This window comes from Schistocerca nitens, chromosome 7, assembly GCF_023898315.1.
Source record: "Schistocerca nitens isolate TAMUIC-IGC-003100 chromosome 7, iqSchNite1.1, whole genome shotgun sequence".
Lineage (NCBI taxonomy): Eukaryota > Metazoa > Arthropoda > Insecta > Orthoptera > Acrididae > Schistocerca > Schistocerca nitens.
The window spans coordinates 369,039,670-369,061,694 of NC_064620.1; the positions used below are offsets into that span (position 1 = coordinate 369,039,670).

At 42.9% G+C, this 22,025-nt stretch overlaps 1 protein-coding gene across 1 annotated transcript in view; it reads right to left on the minus strand.

Moving 5' to 3' along the window:
• Positions 1–1,467: 1,467 nt before the first annotated feature.
• The window catches only part of LOC126195318 (transcription factor Adf-1-like), a 29,730-nt gene continuing 9,172 nt past the window's right edge, over positions 1,468–22,025 (minus strand). Inside the window, exons 2-3 of the mRNA XM_049933877.1 lie at positions 2,293–2,449; positions 1,468–2,143 (exon numbers count right to left, since the gene is read on the minus strand). Of these exons, the coding sequence (XP_049789834.1) occupies positions 1,543–2,143; positions 2,293–2,449 (758 nt within the window). The 3' untranslated portion in view covers positions 1,468–1,542. The remainder of the gene's footprint in view (positions 2,144–2,292; positions 2,450–22,025) is intronic.

Sequence of the window (22,025 nt, forward strand, 5' to 3'; positions counted from 1 at the left end):
CAAGATGTGACCGAGACGTGTAACCAATGGCACCCCATGCCATCACGCCATGTGATACGCCAGTATGGCGATGACGAATAGACGCTTCCAATGTGCTTTCACCACGATGACGCCAAACACGGATGCGACCATCATGATGCTGTAAACAGAACCTGGATTCATCCGAAAAAATGACGTTTTACCATTCGTGCACCCAGATTCGTCGTTGAGTACACCATCGCAGGCGCTCTTGTCTGTAACGCAGCGTCAAGGGTAACCGCAGCCATGGTCTTCGAGCTGATAGTCCATGCTGCTGCAAACGTCGTCGAACTGTTCGTGCAGATGGTTGTTGTCTTGCAAACGTCCCCATCTGTTGACCCAGGTATCGAGACGTGGCTGCACGATCCGTTACAGCCATGCGGATCAGATGCCTGTCATCTCGACTGCTAGTGATACGAGGCCGTTGGGATCGAGCACGGCGTTCCGTATTACCCTCCTGAACCCACCGATTCCATATTCTGCTAACAGTCATTGGATCTCGATGAACGCGAGCAGCAATGTCGCGATACGATAAACTGCAATCGCGATAGGCTACAATCCGACCTTTATCAAAGTCGGAAACGTGATGATACGCATTTCTCCTCCTTACACGAGGCATCACAACAACGTTTCACCAGGCAACGCCAGTCAACTGCTGTGTGTGTATGAGAAATAGGTTGGAAAGTTTCCTCATGTCAGCACGTTGTAGGTGTCGCCACCGGCGCCAACCTTGTGTGAATGCTGTGAAAAGCTAATCATTTGCATATCACAGCACGTTCTTCCTGTCGGTTAAATTTCGCGTCTCTAGTACGTCATCTTCGTGGTGTAGCAATATTAATGGCCAGTAGTGTAGAAGAATTTCAAGTTATTCTCATGGAGATACATTTTGTGAAGCATGATGCGGTGGTCAGATTTTTTTCGTGTAATTGTCGACCATTACATAAGTTGTAAGTAATAAAGAGCAATTTATCATATACGTGGCATAATATAAGTATCGTGCATGGGTGCAGATAAGCGGAGAAGCCACTGTGGACTACTGTACGTTGCCCGTTGTCTACAGATTTGGACAGAAGTGGTAAATGTGACAAGGATGTCACTTTTTGGAAGCATCCTACACGAATCGTATGACACACGTTACTCCCGTGGGGACGCTTCTCGGTGGATGTAGTGACAAGATGATGCGAAGATGTTGCAGTCTACATAATGTGAAACACAGCAATTGTGATATGCATTATTTCGCGCCACTATAACTAAAAATAAGAGAGTGATTGTTTTATAGAGAAGAAAGTATGTGGCATAAAATCACAGGTAGCGCCTCAGGGGGAGAGCAGCAGAACACCATCCTTTGGTAACAGGAACATACATTACATACAGTTTTAAACTTGTTAGATACCCGTTTTTTATTACCAGAATTTATTATGTACTGAGTGTATTTTATGTCTTTTCTTTTTCTCATTTATATAACTGTAGTAAGAGTTATGGGGTTTACTTTAGCTTCTACGTAGCAAACCATGGAAAGATCATTCAATCAACATTATGTCCAGACACATTTGTCATGAACTGTAACTTATTATCAGACTGACAAGCTGATGCCGTATCTGGAGCGGCAGACACAGATGTTAGTCTGGGCATATGTCGATCGTAATTTGTTGACACTGAAGCACCTGAATTTGCAGAAGAGATTTCGTCCAACTCGAGTTGACCTACGATATTACAAATTTGTATTTTGGCACGAATTTGATTTGCTGGAGACAATTTCTTAACAGATATCGCCATGCTTTTGAAAAACGTGTCAATTTCGCTTTCCTCGGTTCCCTTGCCGACAACTGAAGATAGCAATTTCGATCTTTGTGCGGGATTTGTTATGAAAAATTCAGTCACATTATCCATGGATCTCGTTGTTGTCTGTTTCCGCCTGTCAGTCGACTGTTGGTCGATACCGTAAGACTGTTCGACTTGACGTTCAGCTGAAGCTTCATTAATGTCAGCATCAACACTGCTGGCATCAGCAGAAGTTTCCGAGGCTTCAGTTATTGCACCTACCACTATTCCTCCAGCCTCAGTTTGGTTGTTTTCGTATTTGACATCAGCTTCAGTGTCAGTTGTAGTCACGTCTGTAGAAAGCCTGTAAAAATAATTGCTATTAGTGACAGTATTAAATGTGGACGTGCTAACCTCAGAGTGCTAAGTATAAAGATGAAAGAATACTTTATTTATACAATTTCAGATTCATTAAGAGCAGTTAAAAAATTAGGTGTTCCTTTATTCACTTACTCTCTTTGATACTCAATTTGATCGAGGAATTCGAGGTGTGTCTCCAGGCTCCATTTTCTTGATTTTCGTGTTCGTGAGGCTCCTTTCAGCAGTTTATTTCTTTTACGCCTCATAAATGTATCTCTGATGTTTTTCCAGCGGTATTTACACTCTTCCACTGGAAAAAAAACACAGCAATGTCTCAAACCTGATAGATAGCTTTCCTTGGAAGAAACTCACTGCAAGCTTACGCTGTCGAGAGAATTACATTGTTGGGCTTTCTTAGCTCGACTATAAACGTAAACAAATCATCTAAAAACACTGACGCATGCATTCATGCTGCTGCTTTTAGTAAGTGGTATTTTTGTTGTCTTTTTGCAATTTTATGATGTATTATGACGTATTTGAGGTTTTTTTAGGTCTTCAAAGCTCAAAACAAAACACAGGTCTGCAGGTTCTATCCTGAACTTCTTGCCAAAGTTATCTTCATATTTGAGATTGTGTTCATACTTACCAGAATTCTGTGAGGTTTTTTATTTTTAAGTGAACATATTTTGTAACTATCAGCTTTAAATCTAACAATAAGTAAGTTTTAGACATTTTTGTTCAAAAATGGTTCAAATGGCTCTGAGCACTATGGGACTTAACATCTGAGGTCATCAGTCCCCTAGAACTTAGATATACTTAAACCTAACTAACCTAAGGACATCACACACATCCATGCCCAAGGCAGGAATCGAACATGCGACCGTAGCGGTCGCGCGGTTCCCGACTGAAGCGCCGAGAACCGCTTGGCCACACCGGCCGGCGGACGTTTTTGTAAACTGCGTTTTCAAAAGGTGTTTAAATGGTTCAAATGGCTCTGAGCACATTAGTACGCTAGAACTTAGAACTACTTAAACCTAACTAACCATGCCCGAGGCAGGATTGCCGGCCGAAGTGGCCGTGCGGTTAAAGGCGCTGCAGTCTGGAACCGCAAGACCGCTCCGGTCGCAGGTTCGAATCCTGCCTCGGGCATGGATGTTTGTGATGTCCTTAGGTTAGTTAGGTTTAACTAGTTCTAAGTTCTAGGGGACTAATGACCAAAGCAGTTGAGTCCCATAGTGCTCAGAGCCATTTGAACCGAGGCAGGATTCGAACCTGCGATGGTAGCGGTCGCGCGGTTCCCGACTGAAGCGCCGAGAACCGCTCGGCCACACGGGCCGGCTCAAAAGGTGTCAATACGCTGATATGTCTTAATGATGGCAGACTGTGGGGCCGCCGTATTTAAAGATGTAAAGAATTCGTCAGTATTTAGTGGTAGTATTGCGGACTACGAATGTGGAATGCACTACGTAATACAATCAAAGGATCACTTTTTCGAAAGGCTGTATTTGTCTCCCATTCTGACGTAACAGTTTGAAATTTGCCTCGAAGATGTCTACAACATTCCTCTGTAATGACGCCAAAGGGTGACGCCCTGCGACATCACCCTCGGGCTCGGCATTGCTTCGTAAAGAGAGGTGTCGACACATGACAGGAAAAGGCCCAGCTAAGAATGTCGTGTGAAGTATAACGTGTGTTAACGATGTCACACTGGCACCAAGTTTCACCACAATTCTGCACAACAGCACCGTCGACTTCTCACACGATGGTAAGGTAAACGTACGTCCATCTTGCGATTATGGAGTGCCGGAAGCAAGCTGGTCGAGGCATCAGAAGAGTCATTGACTCTACTGAGGAATCTAAATTGGCAGCCTAAATAAAAAGCTATAAAAATAACGACTGTTGGAATATTACTTTTTACAATTCGATGACAAGGTCGTCACACACCCTCTTAGGCCGGTATTACACTATCATATCAAAGATATGATCAAATATTCGTCAAATTTGTTTGACAAAGATATTTGACGTCGCGCTAAAAAGGGGTATTACACTGCCATCATATTTTTCGTCATATTTCAAGATGACTGACAACAACTTGTTATTATACGCAGCAGTTGCATATACCACATATGCACTGTCTGCGCATTTTGAAGACAAGCAGGAAAAAAAAAAGAGACGTACCTCGGTGAAGCCGTAGGTTTTACGACGAGACGATAAAAGCATTCAGCAAAATTTGTTACTTGAGCTTCTAGTGGAAGACGTCAAGTCGTACATAAATTACTTAAGAATGGATGAGCATACATTTCAGTATTTGCTCAGTGAAGTGTCTCGTCATGTCATAAAGCGCAGTACTCACATAAGAACTGCTATATATGCAGAAGATAGGCTCACAGTAACATTCCGATTTCTTGCTACAGGAGAGAGCTTACAGTACAGCCCGTTAACAAAAATAATACCTGAAACGTGTGAAGTAATTTATAAAGCACTAAAAGACCAACATCAGAAAGTAAATACATGTTCAATACACTTTATGTGCACCGAGCGAGGTGGCGCAGTGGTTAGCACACTGGACTCGCATTCGGGAGGACGACGGTTCAATCCCGTCTCCGGCCATCCTGATTTAGGTTTACCGTGATTTCCCTAAATCGTTTCAGGCAAATGCCGGGATGGTTCCTTTGAAAGGGCACGGCCGATTTCCTTCCTAATCCTTCCCTAACCCCGAGCTTGCGCTCCGTCTCTAATGACCTAGTTGTCGACGGGACGTTAAACACTAACCACCACCACCACACTTTATGTGCGTTGAGAACTACTTTTATTGTAGATCAAAGTAATAATTATATTTTGTGTCCCACAACTACGAAATTAATAGGAATGTATGAAGCTGCTGAGGCGCTTTACAATGTGAGGCATCCTGAGTACAAAAATAGATTAAGAAGACTGGAGTATATATATATATATATAAATAGGTATGTAGGTATGTAGTTTTGCTTTCTCGTGAGAGTAGCTTGAGCGGAGGCCATTAATTTTCTTTTTTATGAAGCCAGCCTTACACGCGGGTCGTATCTCACAGCTAATGAACTCCGCAGGTTTTTTTTTTTTTTTTTTTTTTTTTTTTTTTTTTTTTTGCAGCTCTCCAGTCTTCTTAATCTCTATATGTACTCAGGATGCCTCACGTTGTAAAGCGCCTCATCAGCTTCATACATTCAATTAATTTTGTAGTTGACGGCTCACGTCAATTAAACTTCGCTGAGATGTTTACAAATACACTACTGGTGACGGAACGCTGCAGTGATGCTAACGCTCCTAGTGGTAACATTTCACACTGCAGTCAACAGAAGACAGGCGACTTTTGTGATCAAATCTACAGCGAGTCCCTAGATTTGATCATATTTATTTGACGACAGGCAAGATTTGACAGAGTTCCCCATTACACCATCAAATTTCTTTGACATAAATATATGACATGTCAACTGTGACAAACAAATATGATAGTGTAATACCATCCTTCCTACATTTCACACCTTCTTTTGACGCCTCTGCCATGGAAGTCAGAACCGCAGTAGCCAGCGGTGAAATCACTCGATTCTCTTACGGATAGCCGAGCAAAGTTGCAGAACAAAACTAACTGTTCAGCCTAAAACATCCATAGCCCCTGAGGCTTTGTCTGGACCTTTCAGTGCCCAATATCCGTTCACCTCGATCTTCTAGTGGCCAATAAACGTTGTCTCGGCCACCAACAGTCAGACGGAGACGAGTAAAAAAAACTGCAAACGTGATACCAGTACAAATATTTCTTCATACATCGACAGTTCGGTATACAGCTTATCTGTCTTTTGTATCCATATTCTATCACTAAATTCCTTCTTTCTTTTCCAGATAGAGAACATACTCGAAGAGATTACCCAATATTGCATTAGATAATCACTCATTTTGTGACATATGTACATTGCTACATTCAGATTTCATTTTCATATTTCCATTCATTCTCATGTATACAATACGTTGTAAATTTTTTTAATGTTTTCCAACCAATTCAATAAAAACAAGCTCTTTTAAGCGTAATACAGCAAAAGAATAGCGCAGGTCAGACAGACAGGTGTGAAAGTTGTTTGACTCTAGGTCGCAGAAGGTATTTTCCTTATCAGAAAATTTAAATGTTATGGACGTCTCTTTTGCTAGTAACATGTGTAGTGTTCGAGTTGTAAGGCGTGGGTGTGAGAGTTTTTGACGTTTTCGCAGGAGGGCCAAAACATTGTTGTTTTTCAGTGCACTCTTGGGTCGATTCCGTTCATCACAAAATCAAACCTGACTACTGCATTTTGTATAAAATTTTTTCTGCTCCAATTTTGTACAGGGTGGTCATCTTCGAGAAACGCATATTTTTAGACACATAAACGAAAAACTGAAAAAGATGCTAAAATTTTGAAGATTTTTTGTGTTTTTTGTTGTGAAGTCGGCATCATACAAGGCAACAAACACGAAATTCGGATTCTTCAGGCATCCCCCCCCCCTTTGCCCCCCCAAAAAAAATCATTGAGAGAAAGACTTCCGCCATTTTGTTTCGAAAACGGCTGTTTTCAACACAAACTGACTGGAAAAAAGTTCTTTTTACGGGGCAGCCGCAACTGTATGAGTCCCATTAGAAAAATAAAGAAACTACAAGACAGTTGCTTAATCCACAATCTTTTGTTGGGTACACGACTGGTTTCGGATCACCTAGTTCCATCATCCGGAGTACAAAATAAAACCACTTAATCACCTGACAGAATCCTCATCCCAATGTTGTCATACTTTTTCCTCTTTGTATTTACAGTCTCGCAACATGGAGCAAACGATGGAATTTTTGTTCCTTTTACTTTTTTCAGAATAAACCTTTAGTTCCATGACACACTGGGGTAATGATGACGTAAGACGTTTAAGTTATTTTATTTTTTACACCAGATAATGGAACCGTAAGTGTTCTGAAACCTGTTGTGTACCCAATAAAAGATGGTTATAAGGACTATGGGACTTAACATCTGAGGTCATCAGTCCCCTAGACTTAGAACTACTTAAACCTAACTAACCTAAGGACATCACACACATCCATGCCCGAGGCAGGATTCGAATCTGCGACCATAGCAGCAGCGCGGTTTCAGACTGTAGCGCCTAGAACCGCTCGGTCACAGCGACCGGCAATAAAAGATGATGGATTAAGAAATTGTCCTGCGGTTTATAAAAACACCGCAGACATTGGCGCCTAAGCTGATAATTTGTTCTTTGACTTCCGGATGCCTAATGTTACAATTTCACACTGTCGTTTAAATGCGAACTTACTGAATGTCGGACCAGATTTGTGACTGGGTTTTGCAGGTATTTCTGCTCACATGAATAGAGTGTAAACTAACAATAGTGAAAAATGGTATAACGCGAATAGGATTCGTTATGAATAGGATGTTAGGGCAAATAGTGATTCAATGTGAACGGTTCACTGATACCATTGTTCTCACCAGAATGGACAGTAATCAGGACCAACAACTAAAGTCCAGGTATACGTCGCAAGTAGAAAATGAGGAGGTAGACTAGATAAGGGCATTGACAATAACTCAGTATGTCAAGGGATGAAATTCTAATAAACATGGGGCGGGAGGGGGTGGAGTCTTGGGGGGGAGGGGGGGGGAGGGTTAGGACGCTTTAGTGTGAAAGGAATTCAAAACGGAGCTACGAGAAAATACGAATTCGGTAGTACGAGTAGGAGAGGAGAAAGACACCCTGAATGTTACAGTACATTTCAGCTACTAATAGGAAACACAATGATCACGAATCGCAAGAGAAAGTGGTGAACTTGGAAAACGACTGGAGACAAAGAAAGATACTGACAGGATTGCAGTATGTTGAGACATGCACTCTGAAACCACACATTGGATTCTAAGGTGTACGCAGGAGTGGATGTAGATTCAGATCATAATTTAATAACGATGAAGGCTAGTCTGAACTTAAGAGAATCACAAGGGGTAATCACTGTGTATGTAGAATACTGAAGTGTTGAGGAATGATGATCGGTGAGTCGTGTTCTCCGAGACTGCCTACGACGATTCAGTTCAAAGTTGAAATAAACAGTTCACATAATATGCAAAAAACTGGTGATTTCTCAAACTGGGGAACAATCATGAAAGGGATGCCGCAAGGTTCGGTCTTGGGTCCTCTGCTGTTCTTAATATATATTAATGACTTGCCATTCTATATTCACGAAGATGCAAAGCTGGTACTTTTTGCCGATGATACAAGTATAGCTATCACACCCAACAGACAAGAATTAACTGGTGAAATTGTAAACGATGTTTTTCAGAAAATCATTAAGTGGTTCTCTGCAAATGGGCTCTCATTATACTTTGACAAAACACAGTATATACAGTTCTACACAGTAAATGGAATGACACCATTAATAAACATAGACTTCCATCAGAAATCTGTAGCTAAGGTAGAATCTTCAAAATTTCTAGGTGTATGCATTGATGAGGGGTTGAACTGGAAAAAACACACTGAGGATCTGCTGAAACGTTTGAGTTCAGCTACTTATGCTGTTAGGGTCATTGCAAATTTTGGAGATTTACATCTGAGTAAATTAGCTTACCACGCCTATTTCCATTCTCTGCTTTCGTATGGCATCATATTCTGGGGTAACTCATCATTGAGTAAAAGAGTATTCATTGCACAAAACCGTGTAATCAGAATAATTGCTGGAGCTCATCCAAGATCATCTTGCAAACACTTATTTAAAGAGCTAGAGATCTTCACTGTAGCCTCACAATATATATATATTCACTTTTGAAATTTGTTATTAACAATCCGAACTAATTCAGAAGTAATAGCAGTGTACATGGCTACAACGCTAGGAGAAAGGATGATCTTCACTACTCAAGGTTAAATCTAACTTTGGCTCAGAAGGGGGTAAATGATGCTGCCACAAAAGTCTTTGGTCACTTACCTAATAGCATCGAAAGTCTGACAGATAGCCATATAGCATTTAAAAGGAAATTAAAAGAATTTCTTAATGGCAACTCGTTCTACTCGTTAGATGAATTTTTGGATATAGTAAGTGGAGAATTTCCCCAAACCACAAAAAAAAAATTAAAAATACTGAGTGTCATGTAATATTTTGTGTAATGTAATATCTTGTATAGACACCTTTTATTAACCTGACACGTTCCACACCATTACGAAGTGTCGTATTCATGATCTATGGAACAAGTACTAATCTAATCTAATCTTCAGGAGAAATGGACGTCCCCAAAAAGGGATATCTCAGACATTGGACATAGAAATATAAGCACAAGGAAGGTAACAGAGAAGAAATTATGGGTAATAAAAGACGTATTTCAATTGACTGTCGAAAGAACGAAATACAGAAATGTTGAGAAGAAGATAAGGAAATTAGGAATAAAATAAATGGAAAGCGTAGAAAAGCTAAAGCGATACGGCTTCAGGAAAAACGTGAATGAATCGAAATAGAAATGGTCGTCGGAAGGACAGGTTTAGCACATAGTCAAAGTAACTTTCGGTGAAATTACGAGCAAGGGCGTCAAAATTAAGGCAACATTAGAAATTCCACTGCTAACTGTAGATCAGAGAGAAGGAAGATGGAAAGACTTTGAAAGGGTACAGCACCGCCCGACATTGAAAATAGGTACAAAATTCTTCGTTATTCTTGTCAGAACAACATATTTTTGTAATAATAACTCAATTTCACTTAATACACCGAAGCCGAATACCAGTGTAGGAAAGAATGACAATTTATTTATTTAATTGATCACATGTGCACTCCCACAAAATAAATCCCTACATCCAATTTGGTGAGATCTGCAAAATGAATGAATGTATGGTCGTCTGCTAACCACAGGTAGTGAATGTGCAATATATGATCATCTTTGAGACGGTCCTTTGGTCACCTTTGGTGGAACCAAAGAGATGAAATTTACCTGAGCTTTGAGCGCCTGAAATGTGGCTGACCAATGGGTAGCATGGTCCTCCCCCACCTCGACGGAGGTGCGAGATGACCTGAAGAATGGCCATGTTTCAGCACTCTGCCGCTGGATCTTGTGTTTGTAAGACCTGTCTTAGGTGTGCTCCATAAAGACAAAAGAGTGGATAGAATTGTATGAATGTGGAATACTTAAGAGTAGATTGCAGTAATAATTTCTCTATTTCAGGAACTTTTGTGGGGAGAATTAAATGTCAGGCAGGTAATATTAAGGGGATCGTAGTAATCTTCGGAAGTGACCAACGGTCACAATGAAACCACGTGTAGCAATAAGTTGAAATACTTCTGAGTGCTAAAGTTAAGCTGAATTACTGGCGTGTGTACTATAAGTCAGAAATATTTAAGAAATGGCGTGTGCAGGACTTGAAATTAGAGACGAGTACTTCCACGTGGTGAGTACTGTGTGAGTCTCAATATGTGTGTGAGACAAAGGATAAAGAGAAGTACTCGTCCATGGTATCAGTTGAGGACTCGCGTGTGTGTCGAATATGTTCTTAATATTACTTTCCGTGTGACGCTTGATTCAAACTATAATACTCTGAGAGTGAAGAAAGGTGAGGCAGCTGTCTATCCAGCAACGCCACTTGGCTTGCATTGCACAAGAAGACGTGCATATATCTAGAGGTCTGCGCGGATAAGAAAAGTGCAATCCGCATCCGCATCGCATCCCCAAGGTACTAATCCGCAACCGCATTCGCAGCAATTAATCCGCATCCGCAAGTTCCTTATCCGCATCCGCATATATTTAAGTTTTGAATGAGTAATTAATAGTAATAGACAGTAGTACTTACAGGGTGTTTCAAAAATGACCGGTATATTTGAAACGGCAATAAAAACTAAACGAGCAGCGATAGAAATACACCGTTTGTTGCAATATGCTTGGGACACCAGTACATTTTCAGGCGGACAAACTTTCGAAATTACAGTAGTTACAATTTTCAACAACAGATGGCGCTGCAAGTGATGTGAAAGATATAGAAGACAACGCAGTCTGTGGGTGCGCCATTCTGTACGTCGTCTTTCTGCTGTAAGCGTGTGCTGTTCACAACGTGCAAGTGTGCTGTGGACAACATGGTTTATTCCGTAGAACAGAAGATTTTTCTGGTGTTGGAATTCCACCGCCCAGAACACAGTGTTGTTGCAACAAGACGAAGTTTTCAACGGAGGTTTAATGTAACCAAAGGACCGAAAAGCGATACAATAAAGGATCTGTTTGAAAAATTTCAACGGACTGGGAACGTGACGGATGAACGTGCTGGAAAGGTAGGGCGACCGCGTACGGCAACCACAGAGGGCAACGCGCAGCTAGTGCAGCAGGTGATCCAACAGCGGCCTCGGGTTTCCGTTCGCCGTGTTGCAGCTGCGGTCCAAATGATGCCAACGTCCACGTATCGTCTCATGCGCCAAAGTTTACACCTCTATCCATACAAAATTCAAATGCGGCAACCCCTCAGCGCCGCTACCATTGCTGCACGAGAGACATTCGCTAACGATATAGTGCACAGGATTGATGACGGCGATATGCATGTGGGCAGCATTTGGTTTACTGACGAAGCTTATTTTTACCTGGACGGCTTCGTCAATAAACAGAACTGGCGCATATGGGGAACCGAAAAGCCCCATGTTGCAGTCCCATCGTCCCTGCATCCTCAAAAAGTACTGGTCTGGGCCGCCATTTCTTCCAAAGGAATCATTCGCCCATTTTTCAGATCCGAAACGATTACTGCATCACGCTATCTGGACATTCTTCGTGAATTTGTGGCGGTACAAACTGCCTTAGACGACACTGCGAACACCTCGTGGTTTATGCAAGATGGTGCCCGGCCACATCGCACGGCCGACGTCTTTAATTTCCTGAATGAATATTTCGATGATCGTGTGATTGCTTTGGGCTATCCGAAACATACAGGAGGCGGCGTGGATTGGCCTCCCTATTCGCCAGACATCAACCCCTGTGACTTCTTTCTGTGGGGACACTTGAAAGACCAGGTGTACCGCCAGAATCCAGAAACAATTGAACAGCTGAAGCAGTACATCTCATCTGCATGTGAAGCCATTCCGCCAGACACGTCGTCAAAGGTTTCGGGTAATTTCATTCAGAGACTACGCCATATTATTGCTACGCATGGTGGATATGTGGAAAATATCGTACTATAGAGTTTCCCAGACCGCAGCGCCATCTGTTGTTGACAATTGTAACTACTGTAATTTCGAAAGTTTGTCTGCCTGAAAATGTACTGTTGTCCCAAGCATATTGCAACAAACGGTGTATTTCTATCGCTGCTCGTTTAGTTTTTACTACAGTTTCAAATATACCGGTCATTTTTGAAACACCCTGTAGAATTATGGTATGTAATGACATAGTTATTGTTAGGGCTGCCATTTCTGCGACAACTTAACTACTTTTGACTTCTTAAATCACAGGAAATGCTCTTTACCTACTCTAAAGCAGACCATTCCAAACAGGAAAGCATTGGCGCTCCGGAGCACACACAGTAGCGGTTCGGATCTCGTGAGATTGGAAACGCTATTAAAAAAAAATCAATGTAATAGTATTAAATGATGAAAATACGTGTATAGAAACAATTATATTTCGCTGCTCTTGTGACAAGGCAGCTGAAAATGACGATGGTTTTAAACTGTTACTAGCACATTGTATCATATCCGACAGTTTTTTTGTACTCACTGCTTGAATGTGTCAAATTTTGAAGCCATTCATGTCAGCTGATGATTATATTATAGCTTACGCGTTCAGTCCTCGTCATTTCCAGTTGAAAATATTTACGGTATTAGGCCTACACTGCAAAACGCTGGCGCACATGTCAAAAAGTTAAACTGCCAGCAATAATTGACGTTTTCCGGAAGAAATAACTCGTCTTCCGAAGAGTGACAACAAAATCAGTGGTTATAGAAATTAGGAGTGGTTGGATGAGGTAGCAGTTCCTTAGAACTCACTGCACCGTACTTGGCCCCCACATCAATAAGAAACTGTGCGGTCTCGAGAAACTCAGATCCACACGCAACTTCGAATTTGTTTTCCTTCACTAATGTAAAATCATCTAATGTAAAATCACCTTTTTTCACCTTACACGAAATTGTATCCATCGATATGGTGTTCATTCGAAGAAAGAACTCTCACTGATATTTGCTACGACGCACGTTGTCACTCGGTCACTACAATGCGCTAACTGAAGGCAGCGGAAAATTGCAACGGGCACCTGCCTGGTAGACTGTGGGCAGGTTTGCCACCCAGAGAGCACTTCACAGGCCACACGAAAGACACGGTCGCGGAAACGGATTAGGCGCAGGTCTCTTGGGTACAGCTACGTCGGTCGTAACCAGGGGCTGAGGACAACACACATCCGCTCTACCGGGCCCTGCAAGATTCCAAGATTGTCAACAGACTTGAAGTTTTGAACTAACATTGCAACATACGTACTGGGTAGATGCCTTGCCTATTATCCGCAGATGACCCGCGGATATCCGCGCCGGTCGCGATTTTATCCGCCAAGTAACAAATACCGCGGATATCCGCGGATATATCCGCGGATATCCGCATCCGCGCAGTAGGAAAGAAAAGTTACGAAGTGGGGCAGTGCCGTGTGAAACTGGGATGAATACTAATTGAAGTGGGAAAGCTGAAAGTGATGTGATTATAATGTTGTGACTATTCCTTGTGTTGTATTCCATGTTGCCAGTGTGGTGTATTTCGTGTAATTTAAGAATGTGTGGTTTGCATGGGAGAGTAGCAAGATAGGTACAGAGGCAGTGGGTTATGCATGTTTCTTTTGTACCGCTCGGTCAGGAGGAAATTTTCGATGATGGGTGTGAGAGTCGAAGTGTGAGATATAGCAACAGATCCACCATCCTATCCAGGAAGTGCACTGTAGTGTTAGATAATTACGAGACCATAAGATAGAGAATCACCAATGTAAAGCCATGCCCACTGGGCGGAGTTTCTCATGTGTAATTGTTGTAGAAAATGTAATGGTGTGTTTAGGTTATAGAATTTATCGGAATAAAAAAGATAGTGAAAAGAAAAAGATTGTTGGCCTTTTCCTTCGAATAGTATGTTGTCATGATATCCAGAATTTATAATGTGTGCGCCATTGATATTCAGTGCGATGGCCACGTGTTGATCAAAGCCGTTGGGTAAGAAAGAAAATGTGGTATTGCCAGTGCGTAGTGAACAGTCAGAGTTGTGTAAATTACTAATAGTCAGATGTGCATTATCCGTTTCCGTTGCGTAATATTCAAACAGGAGAATAATTTGTAACTTAATTGTGAGTACTAGAGCTCATGTTACTTGATAAATAAGAATGAATCCACTCGCTTGGCAGACCACTCATCTTGCAGGCCTGACTGCTTGATGCCACAGTTTGAGCAAGGCATGTGGTTGCCTCTCAGTTTCACTGTAGACCCCTACGAGGGGAAGCAATTGTTTCATCACGCGATAGAGAAGAATTAAGAGTTGATACTGAAGGTTCTAGTGTTAGAAATAGAAAGAGTGTTGGAAGACTTGCAATCAAACAAGACATTTCTTCGTAATTACTCTAGCTACAGCGGAAAGTAACAACCACACATTTATTCGAGTTAGTGTGTAGAATATATGAGAGTGGAGATATACCATAAGATTTTCGGAAGAATATATCATTATCCCGAAGATATAAAAGGCAGGTAACTATCGCACGATGAGCTTAGTATGTCATTCATCCAGACTGCTAACACAAATAATATACATGGAACCAAATATGAGGATCTGTTAAGTAACGATCAGCTCGGTGTTAGCACGGGAGAAGCAGTTCTGTTAATTCTTAATAACAGAAGCAACACATAAGAAAAGTCAAGACACCTCCATAGGATTTACCGGTGTAGAAAACTCCTTAGACAACTTAAATTGCCATAACACAATTGCAGTTTTCAGAAATATATAAGCTATAGAGGAAGACGGGTAATATGATACATGTACAAGAAACAACAGGGAATTGTAGCAACCGGAAAACCAAAGAGCCAAAGAGAGAAGTGCACAGTTAGAAAGAGCATAACTGTTCAGTCCGTACAAGTAAGTATGAATGACGAAAATAAAAGAAAGCTACCAGGATGGGATTAAAAGTCAGGCTGAAAGACTATGATAAGATGGGCATATGCCATTGATCTTCTCTTTCAAAGTGATAGAATTACAGGAGCTTTGAAATGTACTTTGTAATGAGCACAAGATATGGCTGAGAGTAAACCAAAGGAAGCTGAAAGTAATGAGAGGCAAAAGAATTAAAACGATAAATGTGACATCGAAACTGAGAACGACGAAGCAGATGAAGTGAGAGAATTCTGCTACCTTGGCGGCAAAGTAACGCATAACGACGAAGCATAAGCAAAACCAGAGTAGCACAGCGAAAGAGAGCATTCCTCGTTAAAAGCAATGTACTGATATCAAACGTAGACCTTAATTCGAGCCGGCCGCGGTGGTCTAGCGGTTCTAGGCGCTCAGTCAGGAACCGCGCGACTGCTACGGTCGCAGGTTCGAATCCTGCCTCGGGCATGGATGTGTGTGATGTCCTTAGGTTAGTTAGGTTTAAGTAGTTCTAAGTTCTGGGGGACTTATGACCACAGCTGTTGAGTCCCATAGTGCTCAGAGCCATTTGAACCTTAATTCGAGAAGCAAATTTCTGTACATGTGCATCGGGTACACGGAAGCGAATAATGGCCTGTGAAAACCGGAAATAAAGAGATTCGCAGCGTGCAGGATGTTCTACAACAGAAGGATGTTGGAAAACTAAGTGGACTGACGAATTAAAAAAGTATGCCAAGTGTGTCTGGACTGTGGGTTCCGTATAAACTTAGTTATGTAGTCATACAGGCCACCCATCCTGGGAATCGAGGGTTTCAGCGATTTTTGCCTCTTATCCATATTATACTGGCATTGGCAATGGGAACTGTGAGACCGTATCAAAATCTCTGCAGTAATTCCTCAGACAAGCCGAGATATACAAAAACAAGCGAGCATGGGTCTTTAGTTTACATATGTAGAGAGAGAGAAGACTTAATAAAACATTTTTTATTTATTTGTTAAAACATGACTGCAAAACACATTTTATGTTTGCATGCAGTAATGTTCGTTTATTATGCTTTTGGAGGATACTGAATGAAATGCACGTTCAAATGGCAAAAGGTATTTTTTATGTGATATAATGACAATTTAATAAGCTTCAGAATTTTTACTTTATTTCTACTGTGAAACTTTGCTCCTTGCCGAATGTCAGGACACATGTCAACTGGAAGTATTCCATAGGTTATATTGAGTGAGACTGCGAGTATCAAATTACACTACTGGCCATTAAAATTGCTACACCAAGAAAAAATGCGGATGATAAACGGGTATTCATTGGACGAATATATTCTACTAGAACTGACTTATGATTACATTTTCACGCAATTTGGGTGCATAGATCCTGAGAAATTAGTACCCAGAACAACCACCTCTGGCCGTAATAACGACCTTGATACGCCTAGGCATTGAGTCAAACAGAGCTTGGATGGCGTGTACAGGTACAGCTACCCATACAGCTTCAACACGATACCACAGTTCATCAAGAGTACTGACTGGCGTATTGTGACGAGTCAGTTGCTCGGTCACCATTGACCAGACGTTTTCAATTGGTGAGAGATCTGGAGAAAGTGCTGGGCAGGGCTGCAGTCGAACGTTTTCTGTAGCCAGAAAGGCCCGTACAGGACCTGCAACGGTCGTGCATTATCCTGCTGAAATGTAGGGTTTCACAGGGATCGAATGAAGGGTAGAGTCACGGGTCGTAACGCATCTGAAATGTAACGTCCACTGTTCAATGTGCCGTCAATGCGAACAAGAGGTGACCGAGACGTGTAACCAATGGCACCCCATACCATCACGCCATGTGATACGCCAGTATGGCGCTGACGAATACAAGCTTCCAATGTGCGTTCACCACGATGTCGCCAAACACGGATGCGACCATCATGATGCTGTAAACAGAACCTGGATTCATCCGAAAAAATGACGTTTTGCCATTTGTGCACCCAGGTTCGTCGATGAGTACACCATCGCAGGCACTCCTGTCTGTGATGCGCGTCAAGGGTAACCGCAGCCATGGTCTTCGAGCTGATAGTCCATGCTGCTGCAAACGTCGTCGAACGGTTCGGGCAGATGGTTGTTGTCTTGCAAACGTCCCCAGCTGTTGACTCAGGGATCGAGACGTGGCTGTACGATCCGTTACAGCCATGCGGATGCCTGTCATCTCGACTGCTAGTGATACGAGGCTGTTGGGATCCAGCACGGCATTCCGTATTACCCTCCTGAACCCACCGATTCCATATTCTGCTAACAGTCATTGGATCTCGACCAACGCGAGCAGCAATGTCGCGATACGACAAACCGCAATCGCGATAGGCTACAATCCGACCTTTATCAAAGTCGGAAACGTGATGATACGCATTTCTCCTCCTTCCAGGCATCACAACAACGTTTCACCAGGCAACGCCAGTCAACTGCTGTGTGTGTATGAGAAATAGGTTGTAAAGTTTCCTCTTGTCAGCACGTTGTAGGTGTCGCCACCGGCGCCAACCTTGTGTGAATGCTGTGAAAAGCTAATCATTTGCATATCACAGCATGTTCTTCCTGTCAGTTAAATCTCGCGTCTGTAGCACGTCATCTTCGTGGTGTAGCACTGTTAATGGCCAGTAGTGTATGTGACATAGATGACCGTGTCTTCTGATTGCATTCACCTAGGAGCTTACATTTTTTAAGCAGCCGGGGGACCATAAACCGTAGTATGTAGCCGGCCGCTGGTGGCCGAGCGGTTCTGGCGCAATAGTCTGGAACCGCGCGACCGCTACGGTCGCAGGTTCGAATCCTGCCTCGGGCATGGATGTGTGTGTTGTCCTTAGGTTAGTTAGGTTTAAGTAGTTCTAAGTTCTAGGGGACTTATGACCTCAGCAGTTGAGTCCCATAGTGCTCAGAGCCATTTGAACCGTAGTATGTAACGCAAGGTTGAACTTTCTTCGTTTATCCATTCCTGAGAGAAAGGGTTCTCAACAGACAGGCAGACAGATAGACGGACGGACGACCAAGTGGTCCTAGAAGAATTCTGTTTCTACAGACTGAGGCTCAGAATCCCAGCCGGCAGGTGTGGCCGTGCGGTTCTAGCCGCGTCAGTCTGGAACCGCGAGGCCGCTACGGTCGCAGGTTCGAATCCTGCCTCGGGCATGGATGCGTGTGATGTCCTTAGGTTAGTTAGGCTTAAGTAGTTCTAAGTTCTAGGGGACTGATGGCCTCAGCTGTTATGTCCCATAGGGCTCAGAGCCATTTGAACCATTTTTTTCAGAATCCCAAAAAGGAATAGTCTCCGCAGACAGGTGTTACAATCGTGGAATGAATTCCATGGCAACTCAGGGAACTGAGGAAGAAAAACCTATGGGGGGTACAGAGACTTCGGAATGTTAACAACAAATAACTGAGGAAGCGCTACTCTTGAGATGTAGAGGTTGCCAAAGGAGAAAAAGTCTTGGCACGCCGCATCAAACCCATGAGAACACTGATGTGCCTGGACTCCCTTCCGAGAAACTAAAAGAAGGCCATACGAAGTACTATATTCGTTACGCCTATGTCTATTATTTTTTCTGTTTCCTTTATTTTTCAATTTACCTCCTTCACGTCTTTATTTTTCTTTTGCACTGAGTGATTTTTCAGACTGCTGAACACACAGTTTTGTAAAACGTAGGCTCTGCTTCTACCCTACAGCCTCCGCTTGGTATCACGTTTTACTTAGAAGTATTTCGAGATGTTTATGCTACACTGAAGCGCCAAAGTAACTGGTATAGCCTTGCGTACTCAAATACAGATATATGTAAGCAGTTGTTACAGCGATTATTGTTGCTACAATGGCAGATTATCAAGATTTAAGCGAGTTTGAACGTGGTGTTATAATCGACGCACGAGCGATGGGACACAGCATCTCCGAAACAGCGATGCAGTGGGGATTTACCCGTACGACCATTTCACGAATGTACCGTGAATATCAGGAATCCGAGCCGAAGGTCCGCTCGTGTATCTTTGATGACTGCACGACACAAAGCTTTACGCCTCGCCTGGGCCCGTCAACACCGACATTGGACTGTTGATGACTGTAAACATGTTGCCTGCTCGGACGAGTCTCGTTTCAAATTGTATCGAGCGGATGGACGTGTACGGGAAAGGAGAAAAACCTCATATCTCCATGGACCCTGTATGTCAGCAGGGGACTGTTCACACTGGTGGAGGCTCTGTAATGGTGTGGGGCGCGGGCAGTTTGAGTGATATGGGATCCATGATACGTCTATATACAACTCTGACAGGTGACACGTACGTAAGCATCCTGTCTGATTACCTGCATCCATTCTTGTCCATTGTGCATTCCGACGGACTTGGGCAATTCCAGCAGAACAATGCGACACCCCACACGTCCACAATTGCTACAGAGTGGTTCCAGGAACACTCTTCTGAGTTTAAAACCTTCCGCTGGCCACCAAACTCCCAAGACATGAACATTATTGAACACATCTGGAATGCCTTGCAACGTGCTGTTCAGAATAGACCTCCAGCCCCTCGTACTCTTACGGATTTATGCACATCCCTGCAGGATTCATAGCGTCAGTTCCCTCCAGCACTACTTCAGACGTTAGTCGACTCTGTGCCACGTTGTGCTGCGGCACTTTTGAGTGCTCGCACGGGCCCTACACGATATTAGGCAGGTGTACCAATTTCTTTGGCTCTTCAGTGTAGTTTTTACAACAAAACATTACCTCGAAAGAAAAGAGATTCTCGTCGTTTATAAAGTGCGCTAGTATTGAAAATGTTATCGATGACAATGCTGCTAAAGTAGAGTTACTAAACACAGCCTTTCGCCATTCCATTAGCAAAGAGGACGAAGCAAATATTCTAGAATTCGAATCAAGAGGAGCTGCCAACATTAGCAACTTAGAAGTAGATATCCTCGGAGTAGTGAAGCAACTTAAATCACTTAATAAAAGCAAGTCTCCCAGTCCAGACTATATACCAGTTGCGTTCCTTTCAGAGTATGCTGATGCAATAGCTCCATACTTAAAATCAATGGGCCGGCCGCGGTGGCCGTGCGGTTGTAGGCGCTCCAGTCCGGAGCCGCGCTGCTGCTACGGTCGCAGGTTCGAATCCTGCCTCGGGCATGGGTGTGTGTGATGTCCTTAGGTTACTTAGGTTTAAGTAGTTCTAAGTTCTAGGGGACTGATGACCACAGCAGTTGAGTCACATAGTGCTCAGAGCCATTTGAACCATTTAAAATCAATGCAACCGCTCTCTCGACGAAAATTCCGTACCCAAAGACTGGGAAATTGGACAGGTCACACCAATATTCAATAAAGGCAGTATGAGTGATCCACCAGATTACAGGCCCATATCATTAACGTCGATGTGCAGCAGGATTTTGCAACATATATTGTGTCCGAACATGATGAATGACATCGAAGAGAACGGTCTAGTGACACACAGTCAACACTGATTTAGAAAATATCGTTCTTGTGAAACACAATTAGCTCTTTACTCACACAAAGTGATGAGTGCTACAGACATGTAATTTCAAATTGATTCCGTATTTGTTGATTTCCAGAAGGCTTTTGACACCGTATCTCACAAACGGCTTGTACCGAACCTGTTTGCTTACATCTACATCTACGTCTATACTCCGCAAGCCACCCAACGGTGTGTGGCGGAGGGCACTTTACGTGCCACTGTCATTACCTCCCTTTCCTGTTCCAGTCGCCGTATAGTTCGCGGGAAGAACGACTGTCTGAAAGCCTCCGTGCGCCCTCTAATCTCTCTAATTTTACATTCATGATCTCCTCGGGAGGTATAAGTAGGGGGAAGCAATATATTCCATACCTCATCCAGAAACGCACCCTCTCGAAACCTGGCGAGCAAGCTACAGCGCGATGCAGAGCGCCTCTCTTGCATAGTCTGCCACTTGAGTGTATTAAACATCTCCGTAACGCTATCACGGTTACCAAATAACCCTGTGATGAAACGCGCCGCTCTTCTTTGGATCTTCTCTATCTCCTCCGTCAACCCGATCTGGTACGGATCCCACACTGATGAGCAATACTCAAGTATAGGTCGAACGAGTGTTTTGTAAGCCACCTCCTTTGTTGATGGACTACATTTTCTAAGGACTCTCCCAATTAATCTCAACCTGGTACCCGCCTTACCAACAATTAATTTTATATGATCATTCCACTTCAAATCGTTCCGCACGCATACTCCCAGATATTTTACAGAAGTAACTGCTACCAGTGTTTGTTCCGCTATCATATAATCATACAATAAAGGATCCTTCTTTCTATGTATTCGCAATACATTACATTTGTCTATGTTAAGGGACAGTTGCCACTCCCTGCACCAAGTGCCTATCCGCTGCAGATCTTCCTGCATTTCGCTACAATTTTCTAATGCTGCAACTTCTCTGTATACTACAGCATCATCCGCGAAAAGCCGCATGGAACTTCCGACACTATCTACTAGGTCATTTATATATATTGTGAAAAGCAATGGCCCCATAACACTCCCCTGTGGCACGCCAGAGGTTACTTTAACGTCTGTAGACGTCTCTCCATTGATAACAACATGCTGTGTTCTGTTTGCTAAAAACTCTTCAATCCAGCCACACAGCTGGTCTGATATTCCGTAGGCTCTTACTTTGTTTATCAGGCGACAGTGCGGAACTGTATCGAACGCCTTCCGGAAGTCAAGAAAAATAGCATCTACCTCGGAGCCTGTATCTAATATTTTCTGGGTCTCATGAACAAATAACGCGAGTTGGGTCTCACACGATCG